The following is a 23,198-nucleotide window of genomic DNA, read 5'->3' as shown; positions in this document are numbered from 1 at the left end:
CTTTTCGAAGGCAGCCTGAAGTGTAGCTGGAGTCAATGGCGGGGAGTCTGGTCTGTGTGATGGACTCGGGTACTTCCACAACTCTCTGCAATCTCTTGCGGTCTTGGGCAAAACTACTCCCAAACCAAACTGTGATGCAATCCTACAGTATGCTTTCCATGGTGCATCTAGTGAGGTTTGTAGGTCACTGGAGACATGCTGAATTTTCACAATCTCCTCAGGAAGTAAACATCGGTGTGCCTCCCTATCTGTTGCATCAATGTGGTTGCTCCACGATAGATCATTGGTAATATTAACGCCAAAGAACCTGAAGCTCTCAACTATTACCGCATCCGCACCATTGATGCTGATTGGGGCATGTACTCCACCATGCTTCCTGAAATCAATAATTATCTCCTTTGTCTTGCTGACGTTGAGTGAGATGTTATTGGCCTGATATCATGAAACTAAGTTCTTTATCTCTTCCTGTACTCCGTCTCATCACTGTTCATGATTCAACCTACCAAAGTGCTGTTATTTGCAAACTTGTAGATGGATTTAGAGCTTAATTTGGCCATACAGCTGTGAATATAGAGGGAATATAGTAGGGAGCTGAGAATGCAACCTTGTGGGGTACTGTGTTATTGTGGAGGAGATGCTGTCACCTATTCTCACTGAGCGAGGTCTGTGGGTCAAAGACTTGAGGATCCAGTGGCAGAGGGAGACGGCGCTGATTCTTTAGATGTTAGACTTCAGAGATACTGCGTGGTAACAGGCCCTTCTGTCCACCATGTCCATTCCGACCAGTGGTCACCCCGTACACTTGCACTATCCTACACACTAGGGACAATTTACTATTTCCAGAAACCAATGAATCTACAAACCTGCACGTCTTTGGAATGTGGGAGGAAACTGGATTACCTGGAGGAAAACGACGCGGCCACAGGGAGAATGTACAAACTCCGTACAGATAGCACCCGCGTTCCCAGTGTCTGGTGTTTGAACATAGGGAATAGGAACAGGAGGTTATTTAGCCTCACATGCCAGCTTTGCCATTCAACAAGATCATGGCTCAACTTTTTCAAGACACCATTTTCCTGCTTCCTCCCCAGACCTTGATTTCTTTAATATTCAGAAATCTATAAATCTCTGTTTTCGAAGCGACCAGTAACTAAATCTCCAAAGAATTCCATTCCTGCTAAAAAAAAATCAGCATTTTCTGTTTTTGTTCCCATATTTAACTGTAGTTCTTCTTAGATAGTCCCTTAACACTGAGGAGGAAAAAGAAGTCAAAGAAGAATAAGGACATATTGTAGTTAGACATCTTTACTTATATTCAAATCATCAAGCAATAATAGACAACGTACTCTTTGCATTCTGATTTGCTGGCTGCATCTGCACACTAGCTTTCAGTGACTTGTGCACAAGGAGTTTGAACATCAACATTTCTCAATCTCACACCACTTTTTTAAAATGCTCAACATTTCTTTTTTCTTGCCAAAGGTAGATAAACTCATTTTTCACAATTAGCCATGTTATAACTTTTGTATATCCCTATAAAGCTTCCTTTCATCCTTCTCACTACTCACTTAGTTTCATGCCATCAGCAATCGTAGAAAAATCCTTCTTGCTCTCCTCAATCAAATCTGTAGATGTTAATAATTGGGGTGATTGCATTTATCCGTGTGGTCGCCATTAACTTTTATTAATCCATTTATTCCTGCTCTCTATTTTCTATCTGTCAATGAACTCTCAAACCATGCCCCATCCCAACAACCTTTGTTCAACAACCTGTTGTGTGCAACTTTACCAAGCCTTTTGAAATACAAATACATCTACTCATTCCCCTTCATTTACTTGAGATACATTCTCAAGTAAATAGATTAGACAAGCATGATTTCCCTTTCATGAGTTTATGTTGACTCTGCTCAAACATATTATTATCTTCCAAGTGTGTTAACGAGTCATCGAGTCATACAACAAGCTTACCATGTCCATGCCAACCTTTCAACATCTTCACATTTCACATCCTTTATTATAGATTCCATCATTTCCTCAACACTGATGTCAGACTAACAGGCCACATCAGTACACCCCTGCATTATGGAGGGGTTAGGGTTCCAAGAAAATTTCTGCACCCTGATTTTTTTGGTAACGTGAACTTTTTACAAAAATTGACAAAATTTGTTGTTTCTTTCGCAATCCGTATTTTTAAAAGTTTTTTTCATTCAAATTCTGTAAGAGCACATTTTTCTTCCATATCTCCATTTTTTTGGTAGTAATTTGCAAATTCCTAAGAGCGGTTCCCTTCCCTGAACTGCAGTAACTGTATTGCATTCCCTCTTTTCTCTCTTCCTCCTTTCTTAAATAGTGTTCACATTTGTTACCTTCTAATATGCAGGAATCATTCCAAAATTTAGAAGATGATAACCTGAGCATCCCCTATCGCCACAGTGACCTTTTTTTCAAAGTTTTAAATGCAGATAATCAGGATTTTTCCATTTTCAGACTCCTTAATTCAGTCAGCCACTTTCCTTTTCTCAGACTAATCCTTTTATTTTCTCATTACCACAAGATCTTTGTCTTGCAAGAATTTCTGGGAGAATTTTGGCTTCTTCGGTCGAGACAGAACAGAAATTGTTTAATTCCTTGATATTTTCTAATTCCCTTTATAAATTTGTCTGTTTCTATCTGTGAGGGACATGCAATTGCCCTCGCTAGGCTCTTAACACAACCTCATTCAGTGGTTCCTTAGGTTATTTTTGTGCTATTTCAGAGTGCACTGAAACCTTTGCACCATTCCACTGCTTTTGCACGTCATATTTATTGTTACATTTATTACCATTTATAACATTTACTCTGAGCTTCAAGCGAACTAGAAATTTCATTGCACCCTGTTGTGTATGACAAGAGACTAATCTGAATCTGATTTATGTTTCGTGCTGGCCTAACTTACATTCCATTTTCCCATTATTGAGCAGTTTCTAAATCCTTTGCTGAATTTTAAAAACCTCTTGCACCCCAGGTTACTGGTTTTTTTCTGATAACTGTTATGCCTTTCCCTTAGATTTGATGTTAACTTTAATTTCTCCTGTAGTCCACGGCTGGGCCTCTTGGGCATTTGTGCAGCAAAATATTTCAGAATGGTGTATCAATGTAAAAATGTAATAAAATCATATAATGCAGAAATAAGTCCTTTAGATCACCCTGCCAACTATGAGGTAACCAACTATAATAAAGCTTCACAGTGCTGGAGTAACTCAGCCTCCATCAGCATCTCTGGAGAATATGGAAAGGTGACCTTTCGGGTGTGGACTCTTCTCCTCTCTGGAGAACATGGATTGGGGAAGTGCCCCGACCTGAAAAATTGAGATATGGAAGAAAAATGTGCTCTTACAGAATCTCTCCAGAGATGCTGCCTGACCTACTGAGTTAGCACTTTTGTATCTCATCTACCGAACTTCACTTGATCCTTTACACCTCCTCCTTCTTTCTCCAGGTGTCTTCTCGTCACCACAATGTTACAGATTGAGAATGTTACTTGGAGTCACAGAGACATTCATTACAGAAACAGGCCCTTCAGCCCACTGTGTCCATACCAACCATCAAGTACTACCTACATTAATCCCATTTACTTAAGCCTCCTATGACTAGATAGTTAAAGTGCGTGTTCAGATTCTTAAATATTGTGAGAGTACCTTCCTCGGTACCACCCACTCAGCAGGGAATTCCGGGTTTCTTTTTAACCAAAAATAAACTTTACTCAGAATAAAAATATATACAAAAACTATATAACAAAAACTGTGCAAAAACACTTCAGACCTTCTCAGTGTCTATACATTCATTAGTATCATAATTGCACTCACACCTCTGTTTAAAGAACTAAACACCCTTGCCACCCATCTGGCTCTCCCTGCAGTGATATTCATTCCCCTGTTTGATGGCTGTCCCCACCGCATTCTGCCTCTCAATATCCAGCAGCTGAAGGGGGCTAGACAATAGACAATAGGTGCAGGAGGAGGCCATTCGGCCCTTCGAGCCAGCACCGCCATTCAATGTGATCATGGCTGATCATTCTCAATCAGTACCCCGTTCCTGCCTTCTCCCCATACCCCCTGACTCCGCTATCCTTAAGAGCTCTATCTAGCTCTCTCTTGAATGCATTCAGAGAATTGGCCTCCACTGCCTTCTGAAGCAGAGAATTCCACAGATTGTGGTCTTCCCCCACAGAGCCTTGGTGTTGGCTGCACCAAGCTTCAGTGAGTCCATCAGTACGTACTCCTGCAGTCCGGAATGGGCCCGTCGGCAACATTCACTGCTGGACATCTCGCCGTGCTGGGAGGCCAACAGGTTTTGGGCAAACCAAAGAGCGTCGTTCACTGAGTTGATGATCGTCCAGCAGCACTTGATGTCTGTCTCCCAATGTGCCCCTGGGAACAGCCTATAAATCAGTTCTCAATTACGGAGCTGTACAGGATTATTTTATTGCCAGGTACAGTACAGGTTTTGTCCAGGTGGATTATCTGTCCCAGAGCAGACTTGAAAGGGTTGTTGATGGCCTTGGACAGGATCTAATAGTCCACATTTAGCAGTGACATATGTCTTCAATTCCTGATGTCATCCTTCTTCTCTTTTCTGCTTGTGGATGAGGGCAATTATGCTTTTCCTTGTGGGCGGACATGCTGCCAGCCAGAACCATAGCATTGTATACATCTAGCATGTCCAGGCCCACTCAGCTGCGCAGAGCAGAATACAACTCAGCAGGGGAATGGTTACTTGAAATGAGAGAAATCAATGTTCATACCCTGGGTTGTAAGCTGCCCAGCGAAATATGAGGTGCTGTTCCTCCAATCTGCGTGTGGCCTCACTCTGACAGTGGAGGAGGCCCAGGACAGTTTAGTTCAGTTCAGTTCAGTTTAGTTTATTGTCACCTGTACCGAGGTACTGTGAAAAGCTTTTCATTGCATGTTAACCAGTCAGCAAAAAACAATACATGATTACAAACAATCCATTTATAGTTTATAGATACATGATAAGGAAATAACATTTAGTGCAAGGTAAAGCCAGCAAAGTCCAGTCAAGGATAGTCCGAGGGACATCAGAAAGGCCAGCTTGTGTGTTCGCCTTTATGGAAGCAACATAATTATGGCGATCTATCCTGTAGTCTCAATAGTTGGTTGGCAGGACTCGACCTAAGGTTCGTCAGACAGCAGGACCGGGAACTCATCCGAAGGCTCGTCGGGGCCTGCCTGAACACTTGGCAGAATCGGGAACTGACCCGAAGGCTCGTTGGAAGTCGTAACCGGGAAGGAGCTGGGGTCGTCAGGCGCTCGGAGTGGTCTGAGAGTAGGAGGGTGAACCGGGGTAATGTGTGGAGCACCATCAAGTTGGCGCCCCTGGGACACAAAGATAGCCGGGCAAGGGATAGGAGCGGAATGTTGGTTTGCGGGAACTGCTCCAGGACATTGAGAGCGCGGGCCCACAGGACAGGAATAATGGTGGCGCCAGGATGTGTAATATATGCAAAAATAGTTTCACTGTGCAGTTGCATATGTGGCAAATAAAGCACTGTTGAACCATTGATATCACCCCAGGGGGTCAGGCGGATCCTCCACCTAGTTGGCTGAAATATGTTCCGTCTCATTCCACATTCCCCTCCCCTTAAACCTAACCGTGTATCACAATAGACAATAGGTGCAGTAGACCATTCGGCCCTTCGAGCCAGCACCACCATTCAATGTGATCAAGTTCAAGTTTAGTTTATTTGTCACATACACATAAATGTGCAGTGAAATGAAAGATTAGACCATGGCTGATCATTCACAATCAGTACCCCGTTCCTGCCTTCTCCCCATACCCACCCTAACTCCGCTATCTTTAAGAGCTCTATCTAGCTCTCTCTTGAAAGCATCCAGAGAATTGGCCTCCACTGCCTTCTGAGGCAGGGAATTCCACAGATTCACAACTCTCTGAGTGAAAACGTTTTTCCTCATCTCAGTTCTAAATGGCCTACCCCTTATTCTTAAACTGTGGCCCCTGGTTCTGGACTCCCCCAATATCGGGAACATGTTTCCTGCCTCTAATGTGTCCAACCCCTTAATAATCTTATATGTTTCAATAAGATCCCCTCTCATCGTGTAGTTTCAGGCAGCGCCCTCACTGGCGAGCGCCCTTCTCTCAGTCAGGCCTATCCTCCTCCTCCTCTTACCCAGTTTGACAGCAGTTTGTTCCAACCGCCAACCCGCGCACTGCCGCCGCCGCCACCGCCCCGCGCCGCTGACTGGCTGGCGGGTGATGACGCTGATTGGCTCGTGAACCCGGGCGCGGATTGGTTGATGTATCTTGGCGCTGATTGGTTGCCCGTTAGTTGTTTTTCGGTGATTGGTTGGTAGTTCTTGACGCGGATTGGCACGCTGATGTTTGGCGCTGATTGGTTGCTAGGGTCAGAAGTTCCTGTTCTGTCTGAAGAAGGGTCTCGACCCGAAACGTCGCCCATTCCTTCTCTCCCGGGATGCTGCCTGACCTGCTGAGTTACTCCAGCATTTTGTGAATAAATACCTTCGATTTGTACCAGCATCTGCAGTTATTTTCTTATATTATATGTTCTGTCTGCTGACTGGTTATCATTTCGTGACGCTGATTGGTTGGCTGCTGGTTGGTTTGTGCTGATTGGTTGGTTGATGTTGGCGCCGATTGGTTGATAGGTTAGATTCGACGTCGCGACGCAAGGTCTAGGCGACCGGCGCAGAGCGGCTGCTCTTGGTGCGAGGGGCAGGTCTGGGTCGCCGCTCCCGGTGTGTGTGGGGCTGGTCTGGGTCGCCGCTCCCAGTGTGTGTGGGGCTGGTCTGGGCCGCCACTCCCGGTGGCATCAGCGAGCTTCCCAGTCCCCGAGCTAAGGACACATTGGAACTCGGGAGCCATTCGGCCCGTTGTTACTGTGCTCTTCCCCCATCTACCCCGCGGCCTCCTCATTCATCGCCCTTGATGGCGGCTCACTGAGTGCCGAACAAAAAGTGCAGTCAGTGGGTCCCAGACGCCTGACCGGAGGGTAAATCGGGCACAATTTGACGCTGGGTCTCAAAGTGTAGTCCAAGAATCCAGAAAGAAGGAGAGTCTCGGAGAGAGCTCCAAAGATTGGACAGACACAAAGTGTTGGAGTAACTCAGCAGGTCAGGCAGCATCACTGGAGAAAAGGAATAGGTGACGTTTCGTGTCGAGACCCCTCATCAGATTCCAAGAATTGGATCTTGCAGTTGAAGGCAAGACTCTCAAGGTGGGAATAAAAGCCCATTCAATCCATTTCCAGTGAATATAAGCCCATTCAATCCATTTCCAATGAATATAAGCCCAGTCGATCCATTTGTAGCCCTTTGGAATAGCCAATACTTAGGATTAAGTGGAGGTCAAAGTAGGCAAATCACAATTGGTTGGTCAACGTGATTTAATGTGAAATATGAATGGTGCAGCAGGCAATGATGCTGCCTCACTGTTCCATTGACCTAAATTCAACCTTGATCTCTGTTCTCCCCGGGATTGGTTGGATCTCTCCTGGGTGATCCTGTTACCGAGGCACATGGATACCCAGGGAATGGAGGAATATGGATCATATGCAGGCAGAGATTAGTTCAGTCTGGGGATAACAATGATATGTATGAAGTTTTCAACAGTTTTTGGATTGAGGGGTGGTCAGGCCATTATCAATGAGGAAAGAAGTGCTTTTATTGATGCCATGGATTAGCTTAAAGTTCTCCTTGGATTCAATGTGAGACTGGGCTTGCATGTGGCCTGGTTCACATTTGGGATGAAGCCCCTTTAATGTTCTTGTGCTCTCCCGCAGAGTCGGTGATGGCCGTGCTGCCAGTCAACCAGCCTCATTTCATTCGTTCCAACCAGAAGGATGAGTACTACCTCGGCTCCTTACGGAGCTGTGCCAATGACGTCTTCCAGATCTTTGCTGGTGAGACCACCTGTACTTATGAATTGGGGATGTAGGGAGGTGGTGTGGGTAGAGCAAAACCCATCAAAACTTAGTAGGAGTGTTTAAGCTTTTGGTTTGCGCAAAAAAAACCAGGGAGATTTACTCTTTCCCTGTAATTCATTTAGCTGTTAGTGTTCTGATTCCGGATTCATCCACCAATGGTAAGATCAGCACTTCTCCCAAATCCCCTGTTTGGATAGGGAAGGGTGGGGGATTGACTTGGTCTCAGAAGGTGGATTTATTGTGGGCATTCTGTTTGAGATCTTTCCAGTGAATTGTTTAATGTTTATTTTGCAAGTGTCTGATTTCTTTTGCCGTGGTGGAGAGATAGGACGCAATGGATAGTGTTTTGTTCCCTTCTATCAAGATCTGAGTTCACAATGTTTTGTTTGTCTCAGTCCTTCTCATTTACATGTCATTGGTATTGTGACAAAGGATTCCTAACTTTGTCCTCGCTACTAAAATTTGCACATTAATCCCCCCGCCCACTGACTGGTTCAATTCCTTCATTTTTCTGCAATCTAATCCTCTCCTCGTTCAATGCACTTCTGTTGCTTCACAATCTCCTTGGTTCCCTTTTGCATTACATCCACACGCTTTGAAGGACTTGTCCATACCCGTTTGATGCCTGCACTCTGACAGATGTCGAATGTGCTGCTCCACTCCTGAACCTGAGAACATCAGTGACCAGGAGGCATTTGCTGGAATGTGTGTTCACCCAGTGTTTCGTGGTCCCTTGTGCGCTTTAGCTTGGGAGATTCTCAGTTAATTGGACTGTTTCCTTTGTACAGGTGCGAGGCGATGGCTGGAATGGAGGAAGGAGGTCGAGTTACTGGTGGAGTTGGCGTACTTTTCTCTAACTACATTTGCAGGTCAGGTTCAATTACTGCTGGTTGTTGCTTAGATTTTTTCCTTTGAACTAGCACAATTGTTTTTGCCCACACTGCAATTACTTGGACCTTTCTACTCCTAATGTCTGCTCCTTGTGATGCTTTTTCCAGTCTTTCTTTGTTGGGCCTCTGCCCGTAACTCCAGCGAGGCCCTTGTCTTAGTGTTTCTACCTGGTCGCCTTGTTTCCAAGCCTGTTTCTAAATGTTAACTTGCATCTTTGCTCCATGATTTACCCTCAAGGTCATGTCTGACTGTGTGCTGTGAGTGCACTACCCATGTCTGTTGACTTTAGTACTGCCCTCTGACAGTGCAGCCTCCTCAGATATAAGTGGAATCCATCTTAACTCTGCCAGTGCCTGCACCCTGGGTTTTGGAGTTAGTGGTCCTGGCCTTGTCAGCTGGGCAAGGACAAAGACTATCTATGTTTTGACTGAACGGTACACGTGGATTATTTGTCTCTTCGAGTCTGATCTGCTGTTCAGTTAAATCATTACTGATGGTTGGTGGATAAGATGCAAGCCTGTATTGCTCTGTCTGATATAGGATTTTGTGTCTTCTCAATTTTAGGTGTAATTGGGTTGTCCTTTGAAATATCTTGGGTTTTTTGCAGTTGCTATATAAATGCAAGCATTTGGATGTGTGATTGTGGGTCACCAGGTAACTATTACAATGCTCCGTCTATAGGTTTTCAGACACTGGGTGAGGAGTACGTTAACATTGTCCAGGTGGACTCCAGTGGGCGGCGGGTGCCTTCCCGAGGTAGACGTGCTGCTCTCATCATCCTTCACACCTGTGTTCCTTACCTGCTGGACCGAGGACTCGTCCGCCTGGAGCTGCACCTGCAGACCGCCTGCGAGGGGTTCCGTCCGCAGGACACCCGATGGCTCCCAGCACGATCCAGCGTCTCCCAGCGGCTGCAGAGCGCCATCAGTACTCTGAGCGATCAGCAGAGGAAAGCGCTGCTTCAGGCCATTTACCTCCTGCGACAGGTGGTCTCCTTCCTCCACCGCCTGCACCTCGGCATCTTCTACCTCAACGGTTCCTACTACCACATTGCCAAAAGATTCATCAGCATCTCCTATGTAAGTCGTCAATATGCAAGTCCATTAAGATCAGAAGGCAATACACCAGTACAATGTACAATGTTATGGCTCTACATTCTAAACAGAAGGGATCCTTGTTCTAATTAAGCGTTTTTATTGGTCTATCTTTTTGGGCGTACAAGATTGCTGGCAAGGCCACAGTTTATTGCCCATGCCTAATTGTTCTTGAGAAGATGATGGTGGGTCATCTTTTTGAACTGCTGCACTTCTTCTGGTGAATATAGTCCCAGAGTGCTGAAGGACTGATGATATCAGTCACAATAAAGGTGGTGTGTGACTTGCAGGAGAACCTGCAGGTAATGGTGTTCCCATACAACTGTCACCCTTGTCCTTGCTGGAAGGGATTGCAGGTTTGGGAGGTGATGTCTCGGCAGCCTCAGTGAACTGCAGTGCATTTGGTGGATGGTGAACACTGGACCAGTGATACAGGGAATAAATGTTCAGGTGGCTGGGTGCTTTGTCTTGGATTGCCTTGTGCCATGAAGTTGCTGGAGCTGCAATCAGCTGGGCATGTGAAGGGTACTCCAACATGCCCTGTGCCTTGCAGATGGTGGGAGGGCAGGTGATGAATCATGAGTCACTTGCCACAGAATATCAAACTCTGAAGTACTCTTTCATCCCATTACAAAAGGTCTTCAACGTCAACTCTGTTTCTCTTTCCACAGCAGCTGCCTGACTTGAATGTTTCCACAATTCTCCACTTTTAATTCAGATTTCTAGCATCTTCGCTTTTTAAAACTTTGATAGACCACAGGAGGGTGTTGGCTGAACATGGTTGTGAAGTCTTCAGCCTTGTCTTTAGCACTTTACTTGGCCCTGTCTTTGAGGATGGGGTGTTCTTGGACATCCACCTCCTGTCAGCTGTGGGTTTGGTGACTACCTCTCAGTCCTCTCAATTCTAATCATGAAATTGAATTAATTGGTTGTAAGATCACCTAGTCATGTCCATTGTATACTTGAGTGCTGGGGGAACTGAACGAGGCAGACAGCATCTGGGGAGGGAATGGACAGGTGATGTTCTCAGGTCAGGACCCTTTCTTTTCTTTTTTCTTTTCTCTCATTTTATTTTGTACATGTTAAAAGACATCAATTAAAAAACAAAATAAACAATAAAACAGAAGAAATACAAAGAATTTCATCCATTCCTTAATGTCTTTACATGTGCGAAAAGTAGGAAGAAGTGTGAACTTATTTAATCCTACCCCCATTCCCTAATCAATATTTATCAAGTATTAACTATAACAACTAATACCTAAAATACATATATAACTTCATATATACTCACTCACCCCTACAATCATATGAATATACCTATTTACACAATAATGTCTATATTAACTACATCTGATATATATACATACATTAGGCTAATGTATGCAGCGTCATTGTATTTTTCACAGCTAAAGAATGGGCTTTATGGGTATATAACCGTGAGTGTGGATACAAATATCTGAGTAGTATTGACAGGTGTGCTGTGTGTATCTGATTCGGCCATTTTACTGACACTTTCCGCTTCTGTGTGGTGTAGCTGTGCGTGCGTGGCTTGTTCAGTGACAGTGCTGCAATCCGGTGGAGTTACGAGTTGTTGGGGAAGGTGTCGTTGCTGCAGCTGGTACTGATGGTCATCGTGCAGGTGAACAGTCACAGGCAGAGGCGGCGTGCCCGGCAGGAGTGGAAACTTCACCGCAACCTTCCCTGCTCGAGGTATGGCCACCACCTCTCCTTTCAGACCGTCTGGGCGGATGTGTGATCACCACTGTTCCACTTAGTCAATCATAACAGTTCGAGAGAAGGATAACTGCCATAACATTGAATATAATGGTAATATATTCTACCGGATGTGGTATTGACATTTGCAGCAAGAGCTGCCCCTGTGTACCTGCAATTTCGTTTATTGTCACGTGTGCAGAGGCACAGTGAAAAGCTTTTGTTGCGTGCTATCCAGTCAGCAGAAAGACAATACATGATTACAATCGAGCCATTTACTGTGTATAGATACATGATTAGACAATAACGTTTAACACACAGTAGTGATTGTGTACAGTGTTCCACAATGAAAGGAAACTCTTGCATACAACAGCATCTTTATTGGTCTGTCCTTTCCAAAGTGGTTTATAGCCTTCAAGATAATGTTACAACAGGAATCGTGGAAGTCAATTTTGTTTGTGACTGGTAACTGACCAGTAAATCCAGGAGAAACTAAGAACTATAGATGCTGATTTAAATATAGTCCTGGAGTAACCTAGTGGGCCAGGCAACATCTCTGGGGAACGAGGAGAGGTGACCTTTTCATGACCTTTTGGGTTCGGGGGAGGGGGGGTGGTGGGAGGAGGAGGGAGGAGGAGAGAAAGCTGGAAGAGGTATGGACAGGACAAAGCTTGACAAGTGATAGGTAGATACAGATTGGGAGGGGGTTGTTTGGCAGATGGTTGGACAAAGGCCAAAGATAGAAAGAAAAAGTGTGAGACAAAAGGAGATAATAAAGAAATAAAAAGAGCAGTGCACAAAAAATGGGCAATTTCTAATCTTTATGTTGTAGAAAACATAAAATGAATTAATAGCTAACTAGACCAAGTGGACTAGTTGGGCCCCAACCTCTCCTGCATTGGTGCAGCACCCTCCCTCCCCTCTTCCACCCTTTCCCCTCTCTCCTCTCCTCCCTCCCCTCTCACCACCCCCCTCCAACTCCATTCCCCCTATCCTACCTCCTCCACCTACTCTCCTCCCTCCCTAGGAGATAGATTTAAACTTTAAAATGTGAATAACTATGCTAAAACTATGTGAATAAAATGTGAAAAATATAACACCGATTTCAATTAAACTTCTTCCATTACCACCAAAGGGACGACGGTGAGTAAGCTGGGCCTAAAATTGTCGCGCTATCGTGTACCATTTTGCCTGTAGTTCAGGAACAAACAAAAAAAGCGAGAGTTTTAGTATATAGAATGTGATGGAGAATGTGGTAAAGTTGGATTAGCCCTGATCTTAATAGTGGAGCAATTGCTGAGTTTACTGGGAAGATCTTGGACTTGCGTTGGAAGTGAAGAAATTCAACGGGGATATCTGGAACCACAAAATAGTTACATTTTAATATTAAATAATGTTTGCTGTTTTAAAAAATATTGGTTCCTATCTTTCAAAATGCAATGTCATCACCAGTAAGAGAAGGGCAAGGTTCATTTAATTTTATTGTGTAACTAGGTCTGTTGGGCCCAAACCTCTCCTGCATTGGTGCAGCACCCTCTCCTCCCCCCTCCCCTTCACACCGTCCCTCCCCCTTCCTCTCCTTCCCCCCCAACCACCCCACACCATCCCCCTTAACCCCCCTTATCCTTCCTCCCTCTCCCCTCCCTCCCTAGGATAGATTTGAACTTTAAAATGTGAATAACTTAAAAAATATAACACAGATTTAAATGAAACTTCTTCCATTAGCACCAAAGGGACGACGGTGAGTAAGGTGGGCCTAAAATTGTCGCACTATCGTGTACCGTTTTGGCTGTAGTTCAGGAACAAACAAACAAACGAGAGTTTTAGTATATCGATAACCAATATAGATGTCGAAATATAAATCCATTGTAGAATAAAGAGACAGCAGCTTCAGAAGTGGCAGTGGCTTAAGTAGCACTGTGGCGTAGCGGTGGAGTTGCTGCCTTACAGCGCTGGGTTCGATCCTGACAACGGCTGCTGTCGGTATGGAGTTTGTTACGTTCTCCCTGTGAGAGTGGGTTTTCTCTGGGTGCTTTGGTTTCATCCACATTCCAAAGACATGTAGGTTTGCAGGTTAATTGTACCTAGTGTGCAGGGTAATACAGTGTACAGGTGATTGTTGGTAATTGTGGACTAAGTGGACCTGTTTCCATGCTGTGTCTCTATCTTATCAAATAATAAGTGAAATTATTTTTTGAATAGACAATAGACAATAGACAATAGTTGGGAATTGTTTTGTCAACTGATGGAAGCTTGGTTTGCTCTTGCAGAAATTCCTCGCAGGACCTCCCAGTCCGCAACTCCCGTTGTATACTGTGTTTGGAAGAACGAAGGCACTCGACAGCTACGCCATGTGGCCACCTCTTCTGTTGGGAGTGCATCACAGAATGGTGCAACACAAAGGTGGGCAAACAACTGTTTGACATAGTAAAAACATAAAGGTATGAAACTTGACATCAAGTGTATCAGGAGACATTATGAGTTTGCTTTGCCATAGGATTGGTTAAACAGCTACTTTTGAGCAGTATGTACTTCAGAAAAGAGAATGTTTAGGAATACTGCAGCTGCAGAACCAAAGGACTCTTTTAACGTCAGACATTTCCATATTCCCCATCTTACCCCAATATCCATCCTGCCTCTTTACTTTTGAATGCCTGCAGCTCTGATCATTTATTTTTCTTTCATGCAAGTAAACTTTTCCATTTTTTTTAACCTTTCTAACAAATATTTGGCCATATTTTATTGTTTAGTTTTGTTTAGATGCAGTGCGAACCAAACCCCTCGGCACACCGAGTCCGTACTGACCAGTGATATCTGTGCACTAGCACTATCCTACAGAGTAGGCACGATTTATATTTTTTATCAAAGCCAATTAACCTACAAACCTTGAAGTGTGGGGGAAAACCAGTGTTCCAGGGGAAAACCCACATGGGCACGGGGAGAACGTACAAACTCCGTACAGACAGCACCCACCCACCCAAGCTCTGTGCCGAACTGGCGCCAGTCTACACAGAAATTTTCAATCAATCCCTGCAAACCTGCACTGTCCCTGCCTGCTTCAAAGTCTCCACTATTGTTCCTATATCCAAAAAGCCAAGGAGTACTGGTCTTAATGACTACTAGCCTGTCGCACCGACCTCTGAAATCATGAAGACCCTTGAAAGACTTGTGCTGGCACACCTGAAAAATATCACAAACCCCCTGTACTGGGCCAATAGATCAGTGGATGACGCAGTCAACCTAGGCCTGCACTTCATCCTCCAGCACCTAGACCGACTGGGGACCGATGCAAGGATTTTGTTTGTAGATTTTAGCTCTGCATTCAACACCATTGTGCCAGAGCTACTACACTCCAAACTCTCCCAGACTGTGCCTGAACCCCTGTCAGTGGATCACCAACTTCAGGAAGTAGCAATGTGAGGCTGGGAAAGCATATCTCGGACCTGCAGCATAGGAGCACCGCAAGGCCCCATACTTTCCCCTCTCCTTTACTCCCTGTACACCAACGACAGCACTTCCACAGACTCCTCTGTCAAGCTCCTCAAGTTTGCGGACTACACAACCCTGATTGGACTGATCCAGGATGGGGAGGAATCTGCCTAAGTGACGCAGCTGGCGTTCTGGTGCCATCGCAACAACCTGGAGCTCAATGCTCTTAAGACAGTGGAATTGATTGTAGACTTTAGGAGAGCTCCCCCTCCCCTCCCCCCACTCACCACACCAGTCACATATGTGGAGTCATTTAAGTTCCTTGGAACCATCATCTCCAGGGACCTTAAATGGGAGACCACTTTCGACTCCACAGTCAAAAAGGCCCAACAGCGGATGTACTTTCTGCGGCAGCTGAGAAAACACAATCTGCCACAGGCAATGATGGTCCAGTTTTATACTGCCATCATAGAGTCTGTCCTCACCTTCTCCATCATGATCTGGTTTGGCTCAGCCACCAAGCAGGACATCCAGAGGCTGCAGCGCATCGTTCGGTCAGCTGAGGTTATTGGTTGCAACGTTCCCCCCATCGACAAACTGTACACTGCAAGGGCCAAAAAGTGAGCGGGCAAGATCATCTCTGACCCCTCTCACCCTGGCCACAAACTCTTTGAAGCACTTCCCTCTGGAAGCCGACTCCGGACTGCCAAAGCCACCACAGCCAGACATAAAAACAGCTTTTTTTCCACCAGCAGTAGCTCTACTCAACCGCCAAAAGTCTGTAGCCTCCTTTTGTTCTGGTATTTTATTTCATTCTTCACATGTTTAAATTATAATGTTTTATTCTTAATTGTTTACTGTACATCGTGTTGTTACTTGCGAGCAAATCACCAAGGCAAATTCCTTGTACGTATACATACTTGGCTAATAAAATTTATTCAATTCAATTCAATAATGCTCACTTCCCTACGACATCCACATTCACCGAGGACTCCAGCTCAACCACTAAGCTAGAATGTTAAGATATCTCGAGCCTTGAAGCAGTTACAGGGAAAGTACCGTTGTGTATTTTAGCAAGGGTGCCTCACACCGCCATATTCATTCATTTTTAAATAGGGAGTGAAGGGTGAGTAGTCGAAACCCAATGATTGCTTCATCTACACATCACTAAAAATGCAGATCAAGGTCTAATAGCAACTAGGACTTCCCATTTTAATATTTTGCTTTTAATTACAGGCAGAATGTCCTCTTTGCCGGGAGATGTTCCAGCCCCAACGACTAATCTACTTGCGACATTACGTTTAGGATGACAGAACTGACATTTCCAGACCAATTGTTGGAGGCTGCCAAATGCTCCACAATCCCCAAGCATCTTGTTATAGAAATTCCCTGCCAGCAGTTCATTTTGAGTGATGCCAACCTTCACCTTGGAAGAATTAGTTTGGGGGCACTGTCCATTCTAGGACATGTGAAATAGACAATCGACATGAACAAACAGGCCTAATAATATCTCAGCAGTTACCCCAAGAACACTTGAGCTCTGGATGCTACATTAAGTCTTGAACAAAAGAAATGATCTGTAATTAAGCACAATAACTTTCTCCTTGTCATGTCATCGGTTCTCCTGGATGGAATTGGGGAAAGAGGTTATACATCTGAAGCCATTAGACCGTGCTGACCAGAAGTGCAAGAGATGGATGGGGAGAAGTGCAAAAGCTTCCACCAATTTTGATTATACTTTAAGAAGCTGCCTAATGATGTAAATAAATAAACAGTTGAATGATCAGGCCAGTTGTTTTATTTGATTCATTTTCCCCAGAGTGAAGAGGGCTGAAGAAACAGCCTTACAAATAATTATTCTGTTCACCTTTATTACAAAAACAAATGTAACATTAACGTGTGATGCAGAATCAGGAGTTTGTAAAACTCAGCACGAGGTGTCTTTAGTTGAAGAAAGGCAGATATATATGACTGATGTTCTGGATCAGTGCTACCATGTTTGATAGAAGGCAGCATGTCCCATTTGCACAATTACTGATGACCGGCTTTCATTGAAAATGCTACAAATGCACTATTGCATGGGCTTTCTCTCAATTTCATTTTAAAGCATTAACCTTGTGTATATCATGTATAGATTACAGACACTATAGGAATAAGCATTGAGCCAAAAATGATTGTACAATGTCTCCTGTGTTTTGTTCTAAACTTGTCCTTCCAATTACTACTGCCAGTGAAAGCCTCTGGATTTGTAACCACAACATTACCCTCGACCACAATGTTCCATGAATATTCAGAAACTTAAATGTACCGATAGCTCTGCTAATAACACGATAGTTGAGTTCCAAGGAAACTTTGTAATAGAGAATGATGTCAAAGGGGGCTAGGGAGTATCAGATTTACAATAGCAAAGTTATTTTTACTGTAGAATTTTCAAAAATAAGTCTCTGATAGCTAAGTTTTGTTACTGCAAGTTAAAAATACTGAAGCGTGTATGTTACATTGTTTAGAATGTAGAAACAAGAAGCTGCAGATGCTGGTTTACACAAAAAGGCACAAAGTGCTGGAGTAACTCAGCGGGTCAGGCAGCATCTCTGTAGAACATGGATAGTGATGCTTCACATCGGAACCTGAAACGTCACCTACCTATATTCTCCAGAGATGCAGCCTGACCTGCTGAGTTACTCCTGCATTTTGTGTCATGTTACATTGTTTAATTGGAGTAGCATTGCACAAGTGTCAATAGAATCGATGGCGTACCAATTTCAAAGGTTGTGAAGCACTCTTGGTTTCACCGCATACTGTTTTTCTAGTAAGTTCTTTTTTACTGCTGGTCAATTTCCCAAAGGACAGCATTCGAACCAAATGTGTAGGAAGGAACTGCAGATGCAGGTTTAAAGTGAAGATAGACACAAAATGCTGGAGTAACTCTGGGACAGACAGCATCTCTGGAGAGAAGGAATGGATGACATTAAGGGTCTTGACCCAAAACATCACCCAATCCTTCTCTCCAGACATGCTGCCTGTTCCATTGAGTTACTCCAGCATTTTGTGCATTACAACCAGATCACATGTTGTAGCAGAACCACCGATACACAGAGAAACAACACTTTTCCCATTGAAGAATGTCTCCTGAGTAAATTACTACAAGGTTTTACTGCTGACATGGAAAAGCACAATTCTGGGTATTTGCAGTGATTCAGCAGCTGACCTATACCCAAGGTTACTTGCAATTCTATGCCTGTTCAGCACCATTAAAGCTGCTGAAATCACAAGAGTCTCCCAACACACATACAGCAATGCTGTACTTGTGCTCCTGCCCCGTGTCCTAATTCAAGTATCAATGTTTGAATACATGTGGGTCATGTTAGATAATTACTGGCATGGTGCAGTTTACAAACAAGGTTGCAGTTGATCACAGCAACGCAAGAGGACAACATTTTTCACTCAACATGTATGCGTTGCTGGTTTGTGCCCATTATACTGGTTATCCACAGGGGATTTGGTCTTTATTTGCCCATGTGGTGGAAAGTTAAAAGGTAGATGGGAACAATATCTCCAAACACCTATTAGCAAAGATGTGTGGACTGAAGAGTTGTGGCTGTATGAGCAGAAAGGTCACATTTTAGGATAAGTATGTAATATGGCATTGATTCTACAGCCCCTCCAGTCACATCAGCAATTTCCTTGTGCAATTTCAAGCTTTAAAAATATTTATTTATATACATAAGAATCAAGGCAAACAAAAAGTGTTGGTTCAACACAGAACTGTCATTCTGAGCGGTCTAAATGTTACAAATGTCAATAATTTTAGATATAAACTCTACAGCACCAGATTTTAAGGACGGTCAGGCCAAAAAACAAAAGGATGTGGAAAGGTTTAGCAATGTGAATTTAAATCTCCCAAAGTGTTGTTCCATTAGATACAAAAAAGTCTAAAAACAATCCAAATCCACAGGAGATGATAAGAGATTAGACAATTTAACATGAATCCTGGAATTCTAGTAATTTTGCACACTCTCGGTACACAATGTGGGCATGTTGTGTGGACTCATATTTGCTCTGTACACCCCTTAGACTGGTGCACCTTAAATTCAGGGACAACATGCTGTACCTTTCTATCAAATATGGTTTTTTTTTAAAGCCAAAAATCTTTTACGCTGTGTTTGACACGTATCACAAGTGCAACCAAGTTTAGACATGCACATTTTATACAGTTACAACAATGAGACACTTCTGAAAGAGCATAGGTCACCATTTTTATGTTGATCTGTCTTTCTAAACAGTTTTATTTTAAAAATCTGAAATATTCTGGGAGTTTAACCCTGCCTCTAATCAAATTATATCAATGGATGAGGAAAGATCATGCACACACCACAATCTCTTTATTTGTTCAGTCAATCATTGGGTAATGGAACAATGCTACAATTTTTCCTCCCTACGATTTTCCTCAATGTGTTGCACTGAGGATTCTGATCTAAAAGGTCACCAGTGCTTGATTCAAGTTGCCAGGCATCACATGGGAGTCTCAGTTGCCCACTTGGATAGAAGATGCTCCATGGTCCTGGTTTCCACTTCCCATTTAGGAATCGGCAGATCACAGGAGATCTGTCTCTCTGTGATGTGGACCAGGAGCTCCCCCTAGTGCTGTCTACCAACATCAGTGCAGCAACAAGCCACAAAGAATCCAGTCATAAAAGCAATCTAATAACGGTCCCCATTAGCTGCTTACCCACAAGTTATTTATACACAGTGGCTCCATGCCACCATCTTCTCCAATTAATATCTCACATTCCATGAATGATTAGGCCAATTAAATGTCAAAATCTCAGGAAATAGATAGTCTCTTATTTTGCTCTCTCAGCTCCTTAGAGTGGATGTTCATTTATTTTTGCAATAAAATCCACCTGTCTCCATCCCCTTTCCTGCTGGGTGAGTTTGCAACTTGCTGTAAAAGCACAGCTGCTTCAGAGTACAAGATGGGAGCTTTGGTGAATCTTAAAGCCACCTCCCTCTGCTACATGTAAAAGCTGATAGCTCTAGTAGATTAAAAGAAAATAGAACAAAACCACTTCCCAAGAACAAACTTGTTGACATTTTGGAACTTTGCACAAAGTACAAAGTTCAAAGCTCAGAATATTGAGATAAAATAAAACGTTAATAACATTTGATTTCTTCCCAATTACTAATATCCAGCCTGATAAATTTAAAGCACAGTGCCAATATCTAGATGATAATTTCTTTAAAAATGATTCTTGGATTTTAAAATAGGAGGGGAGGTGATCTCATACTGCTCGATTCCTCGGCCCTTAAACAGTCTTCAAAGGCAGCAAGCTTTGTCTCGCTCATCCTGCAAGTCTCGATCCTCACAGTCTGGTTACTGAACCCATTGCCCTTCCATCCCCCGCCCGTCCTCTCCCTAGCCCCATGCTTCAATAATGGAAGCAACTTCCCAATCTTGTTAGGTCCTGTAAATCAAACAAAGAGCTGTGCCTTATCCAACTGTTTGACATTATATCATAATACTGCAACAGTACCTTGCCAAAAGCTTCAATGATTTGGGCAGTCATATTTTTGAAAAAAAATCTATTTAACCAAGTATAGAACTGGTTTGATATTTTAATTTTTTTTCCAAATGACAAAAGTGAAAGTACATTTGAAGCAACTGGCATATAGTATACAATCAAAAAGGGAAATTTCAATGAGGTTGCCTATAAATTAAATCAAAATGGTCAGGAAAAAAATGTTTGTATCATATAAAGACAATGTCTCACGCCAAAAAATAATCTCAAAACTAAATCACCTTCTAAAATGTACCCTTCAGAAAGGCCTGGAGCAAACATGATAATAAAGTCGTGAGGCTTGCGATTATTGTCCAATGTTTACATGTAAAGAGGTGGGAGGAGATAATCCTGGAGTGCCAAGTAGCACGGTCTCTAACTGGCAAATGCTTTCGTAGATTCCTCCTTGCCCTTGTACGTCCTTTTCCCATGTGTGAATGGTAGATATCTGTACTTGACCATGTGCTGTTTGAAAGGACAGAAAAGCAATCAGGACAAGAGTGCATCTGAGAACTATTTCCCATGTAGATCCCCTCCCACTCCAGGGAGTATGATCCCATTTTTCAAATGTCATTCAAAACAATCCCTCCGAAGGTAATCCAGGGTAGCAACCGCTGGTAAATGTTGTGGTCTTCATAAAGGTATGCCAAAAGCAAGGTCATGCAGTTGCTGGCAATCAGCCTTGAAGAAACATCGGGCCTGAACCATTATCTGTTTCTCTTCCCACAAATGCTGCCTCGTCTGCTAAATAATCCCAGCGCCCATCATATCTATACACATTTCCAGTCGTGGTCACAGGATAACTTTCATGACTGGTTTTCTATTACTATTGATTTCTAACTTTCTCCAACTGAAGCCGAAAGTTCTAGAGCACTGATCAACGGCCTTAAGGTTAAGCTGATCTCCCTCATCCAACCCAACAATGTGGCATTCTCCCAATTGTCCTTAGTAGGGAGTTTGATGTTGTCAGCATACCGGGATAAAGCCAAATGCTCTCAGTACCTGCACACATCCACAGGGTTGACGAGTCGTTATTTGATAAAAATGGAATTGAAGCCAATTTCTTGGTGAAAAAACTAGCACTTAATTCCCTGCACACCAACAGGGCCAAACATATAATGTACTGAAAAGTAAGGTTTCTTTAGGCACAGTGGTCTAATAAGAAGTCTAGTGATGGCCTCGACTTGCTAGAGTTCTGCTCGTTTGCTTTTCCTTCTATGGCTGCAGTTTGGGACATCCTCCATCTGAACTCCTCAACGTCCATAGTTTTATGCCTAATGGTATGTCCCCTTTGGCCAGAAAACAGAGCAGCTGGTTTGACATGGGAACAAACCTTGCACTATTAGCAGAGGGATGTTATGCAGTCGGAGCCACTGTAAACCTCCTAAAATGAACATCCCACTGCCAGCCTCACAGGCTCTAGTACACAGCTGCAGCTTTGCTGCTGGATCTGTGGTGTAAATCTGTAATTTATTTATATGTCTTACAGCCATTGATTTACCTTAATTTGCCTCTTCATGGTGATGCAGAAGAGCATAATGAAGTACATGACCAGAATCGGCCAGAAAACGGGCACATTGAAGGCATCAAAGAAGGTGCAAACCATGGCTACTATTATTCCTTTTGAAGCAGAGTGCCTGAAAACAAATAAATAAAACAAAATCATCAGAATTTGTTTGACAATTTTGACCTTATTTCAGGAGGTGGGATAACAGTCTTTGCTCACAATGTCAAAGAGTCTTGGTAAAAGTAGTCAAAAGGCATAAAGTGAGTAATGTCTGCCACTGAGTGCGATTGTCAAACCCAAACTGGTGAGCTGATCCGTGATAAGTAAATACATTTGATAGCTCTGTTGATGATCATCACTTTGCAAACAATTGCAGATAGAATAATAGGTCATAATCAAATGCAGCGATTCTGCCCTATCGTCTGAACAGGGACTTTGCGATTTTCCATAATGTTGGGTAGATGCCAATGTTGTAACTACATAGAAACACCAGGGCTTGAGGCACAGTTAGTTATGGAGCATTTGTCTGCAATTCTGCTACAAAGATGTGCCTGGTTCCACAGGTTTATCTGTTTCCTATGCTCTCACTCCATGTAACAACAAAACTAGCAGCCAAATGCAGCTGGCTGCAGGCCAGGTCCTGGGACAGTGTGGTCTCTGGGAGGAAGCTGACGTGGATTGTCATTCATGACAGGACTATGGAACTCTAATCTGATAGGTTATCACTTAGCTCTGCCTATAGCATGCTTGTTTTTTTTCCGGTTTAGCACACATGTTGCAGCTTCAACAACTTGGCAGGTGCTGCCCCTGACAGGTCTTCTACCATTGAATCAGGGCTGATCCCCAGTAAAACACAAAGTGCTGCAATAACTCAGACTGAAGAAGGGTCCTCACCCGAAACATTGCCTAGCCATTCCCTCCATGGATGCTGCCTGAACCACTGAGATACTCCAATGCTTTGTGTTTTGCTCAAGATTCCAGCCTCCGTACCTTGCTTCTCCAGGGCTGATCCCGAGTTTGATTGCAATGGTTGAGCGAGGGATAGG

The 23,198-nt window shown here is 43.6% G+C and overlaps 2 protein-coding genes across 7 annotated transcripts in view; one reads left to right on the top strand and one right to left on the bottom strand.

The window, feature by feature from the left end:
- The first annotated feature begins 6,473 nt into the window (after positions 1 to 6,473).
- Positions 6,474 to 16,871, top strand: pex10 (peroxisomal biogenesis factor 10). Of its 4 annotated transcripts, none has more exons than XM_078425591.1 (7): positions 6,474 to 6,773; positions 7,817 to 7,936; positions 8,749 to 8,829; positions 9,533 to 9,930; positions 11,480 to 11,655; positions 13,929 to 14,061; positions 16,324 to 16,871. In XM_078425591.1, the coding sequence occupies exons 2-7, from the start codon at positions 7,825 to 7,827 to the stop codon at positions 16,390 to 16,392; spliced, it is 969 nt and encodes a 322-aa protein (XP_078281717.1). In that variant the 5' UTR covers positions 6,474 to 6,773; positions 7,817 to 7,824; the 3' UTR covers positions 16,393 to 16,871. The 4 variants fall into 4 exon arrangements, with proteins under 4 accessions (XP_078281717.1, XP_078281716.1, XP_078281718.1 ...); XM_078425590.1 differs by having other exon boundaries at positions 6,474 to 7,252; XM_078425589.1 differs by lacking the exon at positions 6,474 to 6,773 and having other exon boundaries at positions 7,268 to 7,936.
- Positions 16,872 to 16,876: 5 nt separating this feature from the next.
- The window catches only part of rer1 (retention in endoplasmic reticulum sorting receptor 1), a 30,690-nt gene continuing 24,368 nt past the window's right edge, over positions 16,877 to 23,198 (bottom strand). For all 3 annotated transcript variants that reach the window (XM_078425595.1, XM_078425594.1, XM_078425596.1), the window contains exons 6-7: positions 22,147 to 22,282; positions 16,877 to 21,110 (exon numbers count right to left, since the gene is read on the bottom strand). In XM_078425595.1, coding sequence (XP_078281721.1) covers positions 21,021 to 21,110; positions 22,147 to 22,282 — 226 coding nt within the window. In that variant the 3' untranslated portion in view covers positions 16,877 to 21,020. The remainder of the gene's footprint in view (positions 21,111 to 22,146; positions 22,283 to 23,198) is intronic.

Source organism: Rhinoraja longicauda, chromosome 30 (genome assembly GCF_053455715.1).
Source record: "Rhinoraja longicauda isolate Sanriku21f chromosome 30, sRhiLon1.1, whole genome shotgun sequence".
NCBI classification, from domain to species: domain Eukaryota; kingdom Metazoa; phylum Chordata; class Chondrichthyes; order Rajiformes; family Arhynchobatidae; genus Rhinoraja; species Rhinoraja longicauda.
The sequence above is the reverse complement of the archived record's forward strand: the minus strand, read 5'-3'. Positions and strand labels throughout refer to the sequence as shown.